General features: G+C 52.2%; 1 protein-coding gene across 1 annotated transcript; it reads left to right on the top strand.

Moving 5' to 3' along the window:
• Nucleotides 1-569: 569 nt before the first annotated feature.
• On the top strand, nucleotides 570-3,324 carry LOC129053414 (testis-specific Y-encoded protein 3-like). The gene is made up of 6 exons (XM_054545454.1): nucleotides 570-1,043; nucleotides 1,657-1,734; nucleotides 1,863-1,974; nucleotides 2,076-2,221; nucleotides 2,329-2,410; nucleotides 3,105-3,324. The coding sequence occupies exons 1-6, from the start codon at nucleotides 690-692 to the stop codon at nucleotides 3,125-3,127; spliced, it is 795 nt and encodes a 264-aa protein (XP_054401429.1). The 5' UTR covers nucleotides 570-689; the 3' UTR covers nucleotides 3,128-3,324.
• The last annotated feature ends 379 nt before the right edge of the window (nucleotides 3,325-3,703 follow it).

Genomic DNA, 3,703 nt, shown 5'->3' with positions numbered 1-3,703 from the left:
GAGCCTGTATTTGCCTCGACCTGCGATAGTGTGTGCCGGGGTTCTGGCCTCTACAACAGATCAATTTCACCTTAGCACAAGGAGGCGACTTTCCTCCCACGTGCCCGGCCCGACTCACTTCCCCTAGGCCGCCCCTGTCAACCTGGCCCCAGCAACCAGAGAGAGTTCTCTGGATCTGCAGTATTGCTTCCGTACCATCCAGCTGGCCTGCCTAACGAAGAGAGATGTTTCATGTGTTCATGACACATAGAGATTTTCATGGCTTGCCACACTCAGGATGTCAGGACACAGGGCTGCCGTGCCCACAATTCCAAATGCCACGCAGCCCGTCTGTCCCAGGATGCCGAGCTACCGGGCACAAGCTCCAAGGGCTTCTCGGAGGAGGTTTGGGGAGAGGAGTTGGCGTTAGGGGGAGTTGGAGATGCAGGCCCACCAGTGGCTGTGCCGCCCAGGGAGACGCCCACCGCCCTCCCATTCATTGGCCAGCATGGGAGGAAGGCGGTCGCAGCGCGGCTCCCTGCGCTCTTCCCGCGCAGTCCATTAGGGGGCGCCCGGGAGCCCCGCGCATGCGCACTGAGGGCCCGCTGACCCACTGGGTGCAATAAAGGCTGCGGCCGGGTTCGTGTGGCTCGGTTCGGGCAGCATAGGCCTTGCTCAGTGGGAGTGCGGAGGAGGGCACCGTCTTCAGGATGGAGGCTGTACAGGAGGGGGCGGCCGGGGTGGAGAGTGAGCAGGTGGCTTTGGGGGAGGAGGCGGTGCTGGTGTTGGATGACATAATGGCGGAGGTGGAGGTGGTGGCCCAGGAGGAGGGCCTCGTGGAGCCGCAGGAGGAGGCCCAGCGGGCACAGCCTGGCCCTGGGCCCATGACCCCAGAGTCTGCACTGGAGGAGCTGCTGGCCGTTCAGGTGGAGCTGGGGCCGGTTAATGCCCAAGCCAGGAAGGCCTTTTCTCGGCAGAGGGAAAAGATGGAGCGGAGGCGCAAGGCCCACCTAGACTGCAGAGGCGCGGTCATCCAGAGCGTCCCTGGCTTCTGGGCCAATGTTGTATCCTTCTCAGTGTTTCTTCTGCCTTTCTGGTGGAGAGGTGCTCTCGGGGAAGTGTAAGTAACTTATGGGCAGCTTGGCATCGATGTGACGCCACCTTTGGGGAACAAAGGTGAGTTGCCCCGGACAAATGTGGCTAGGGAAAACTGCAGCAGGCGTGGGTACTATTTTCCTGTGTGCGGCAGAGAAACCCTTGGTGATGCCGAGCAGCAGACGTTTGGGGCATGTTTTTGAAGAACAGAAGCGAGTTCAGACCAGAATAGGTTTTTGTGTGCATCAAGCTATTTTTAAGGCAGTGTGATTGCTCCCCCTTTCTAGTCCGATCTGGGACTGGGCGTCTTCGGCTATAAGCAGATTCTGCCACTCCTCAGACACCAGCAAGTCTCTGCAAATCGCACCTCCGCATGTCAGTGCAGTCAGCCTCAGAATTATACACCCTCTGTGAAGCCAAGGGGCCTTATTTTAGGGGTAGGGGGAGGCGAAAGGAGGTCATATACGTGGAAGCAGATCTGAGAAATCCCCTACCCCAGCCTCTGGGTGCTCTTAGGCCTTCTTCCCTGTTGCTCCTAGCTTCTCCTTCCACCGCATGTAAAGCCTCTTTGACCTAAATCAGATTGCAAACCACCCCCAGATGTCAGCCCTGATCACTGACCAAGATGAAGACATGCTGAGCTACATGATCAACTTAGAGGTGAGGACAGCAAGACTGAGGCTAGAGGGTTTAGTGGGGGAGGGTAAGGGAAATAATTGGTTCCTGTGAGCAACAGTTGGCACCTCACCCAAAAAGGTATTTAAACTTTCTCCACCTTGTCCTGACAGGTGGAAGAAGTGAAGCATCCCGTTCATCTCTGCAGGATCATGTTGTTCTTTCGGAGTAACCCCTACTTCCAGAATAAAGTGATTACCAAGGAATATCTGGTGAACATCACAGGTGACAGGTGGCTCCCAGGATGGGTAGTGGAAGGAAGATGGTGGGGGGATCATTGCCAACGTGATCCAGTCCCCTTCCCACAAAACTTTCTGTCTCTGTAGAATACAGGGCTTCTCATTCCACTCCAATTCAGTGGCATCCAGATTATGAAGTTGAGGCCTATCGCCGCAGACACCACAACAGCAGCCTTAACTTCTTCAACTGGTTTTCTGACCACAACTTCGCAGGATCTAATAGGATTGCTGAGGTGGGTCCTCACTGGGAAACATCAGCAATGACCCTGGTGTGTTCCCACCTGTTTGGGTCACCAGTCTGAGCCCTGATGAGGCGTTTGCCGATTGATTCCCCTGACAGATCCTATGTAAGGACCTGTGGCGCAATCCCCTGCCGTACTACAAGAGGATGAAGCCACCTGAAGAGGGAACAGAGATTTCAGGTGAGCCGTTCAGTTGGAACTGGAGCTGTTTGATGCCCACTATGAGGGGGTTGACACACCTGCCTATTCAGGGAGCCTGGACGCTCATTTCAGAAATGTAGAAATTGAGGCTGCTTTCCTATATGTAGAAATTCCTTGAGAGGACGAGAGAGAGTGACAGAATCCAGGACATTCATGGCATTGGGCTGAAAAAGGCAGATTAGAGACTGCACTGCAAGGCAGGTTATAGCTGTGAGTCTTAAGCCCAGGGGAGCATAGTCCATTTCCAGAATCACTGAGAAGTGAAGCTGAAAATCATTCACTTCAATCTGTAGCCCTTGATTCCATGGCCGTCAACCCCAGCGGCAGTCATCCTACCTACTCCATGAGATTGGGCTCCCTGAATGTGCCTCCTGGTCATCCCTGTCCTAGACCGCAAAGGATTGTTTAGATTGATGGATTTCCTTGAGCTATTGCCGCATCAGATTTCTGTGTGCTTTTAGTGTACAATGCATCTTGTTAGCTGACTCCCCTCACAGAGAGTACTGGGAATGGGGCAGGTATTGCGGAGAACAGTTTGTAACCCATGGTAGGAGGAAGTTTAAGAGATCACAAATGGGGAAGGGATATCCTTTTCTCAGCGGGCCCTGCAATTAAAACATTTCAAAGTATGGCTGAGAGAAATGCGTTTTGACATGCGTTTGTGTTTCTCTAGGGGACTCCCAGATGTTGAGTTGACTGTGAGGGAGCATCGGACCTTACTTAAAACAGCAGAACTCCTAAAAAGTTACTACCGTATGCAGGATGTCAGTACTCAGCATGGTCTTATGCCCAGGAAGTAAAGGAAAAACCGACCCAGTCACAAAAAAATCAGACAGGAAAAGGGGGTAAACTTGGATTGTATGGAATGCCAAATAAATATTCTCAAGAATGTTTGACTGTGTGTGTGTGTGTTTGTTTCTGTGTGTGTGTGTACGTTTATGCCCTGGATTTGGGTGTCATATTGAATTGATCAATCAATATGCTTTATTTTCTTCATGGAACTGACCCGTCTGTGTTGGAGCTGGGCCTCTAAAATTGTGGAGTGAATGGGTGTGGAATGTGTTGGGATTCTTCCTACAGGACAGAGTTGGGGAGGTCAAAGCAAAAGACAGCTTAGTTGGAAACTTACTTTGTCCTATGGAAGCAGAAGTAGTTCAAGGAAAGGGGTTAAGGTTTCCACAGCCCAGTTTGCTGGGACCTCTAAAATCCTTCATTTTGGGTATCATCATACACAATAGATAAGCACAGGATGATGGAAATCTTGAAGTTTCC

Source organism: Pongo abelii, chromosome Y, assembly GCF_028885655.2.
Source record: "Pongo abelii isolate AG06213 chromosome Y, NHGRI_mPonAbe1-v2.0_pri, whole genome shotgun sequence".
Lineage (NCBI taxonomy): Eukaryota > Metazoa > Chordata > Mammalia > Primates > Hominidae > Pongo > Pongo abelii.
This window is presented reverse-complemented; position numbering and strand designations above follow the sequence as displayed.

Excerpts from the sequence above, each read along its gene's own strand:
- LOC129053414 (XM_054545454.1), top strand. The coding sequence starts at position 690 with ATGGAGGCTGTACAGGAGGGGGCGGCCGGGGTGGAGAGTGAGCAGGTG. Across the intron at positions 1,735-1,862 it reads GCTACATGATCAACTTAGAG|GTGGAAGAAGTGAAGCATCC; the intron begins GTGAGGACAGCA and ends TTGTCCTGACAG. Across the intron at positions 2,222-2,328 it reads GATCTAATAGGATTGCTGAG|ATCCTATGTAAGGACCTGTG; the intron begins GTGGGTCCTCAC and ends TTCCCCTGACAG.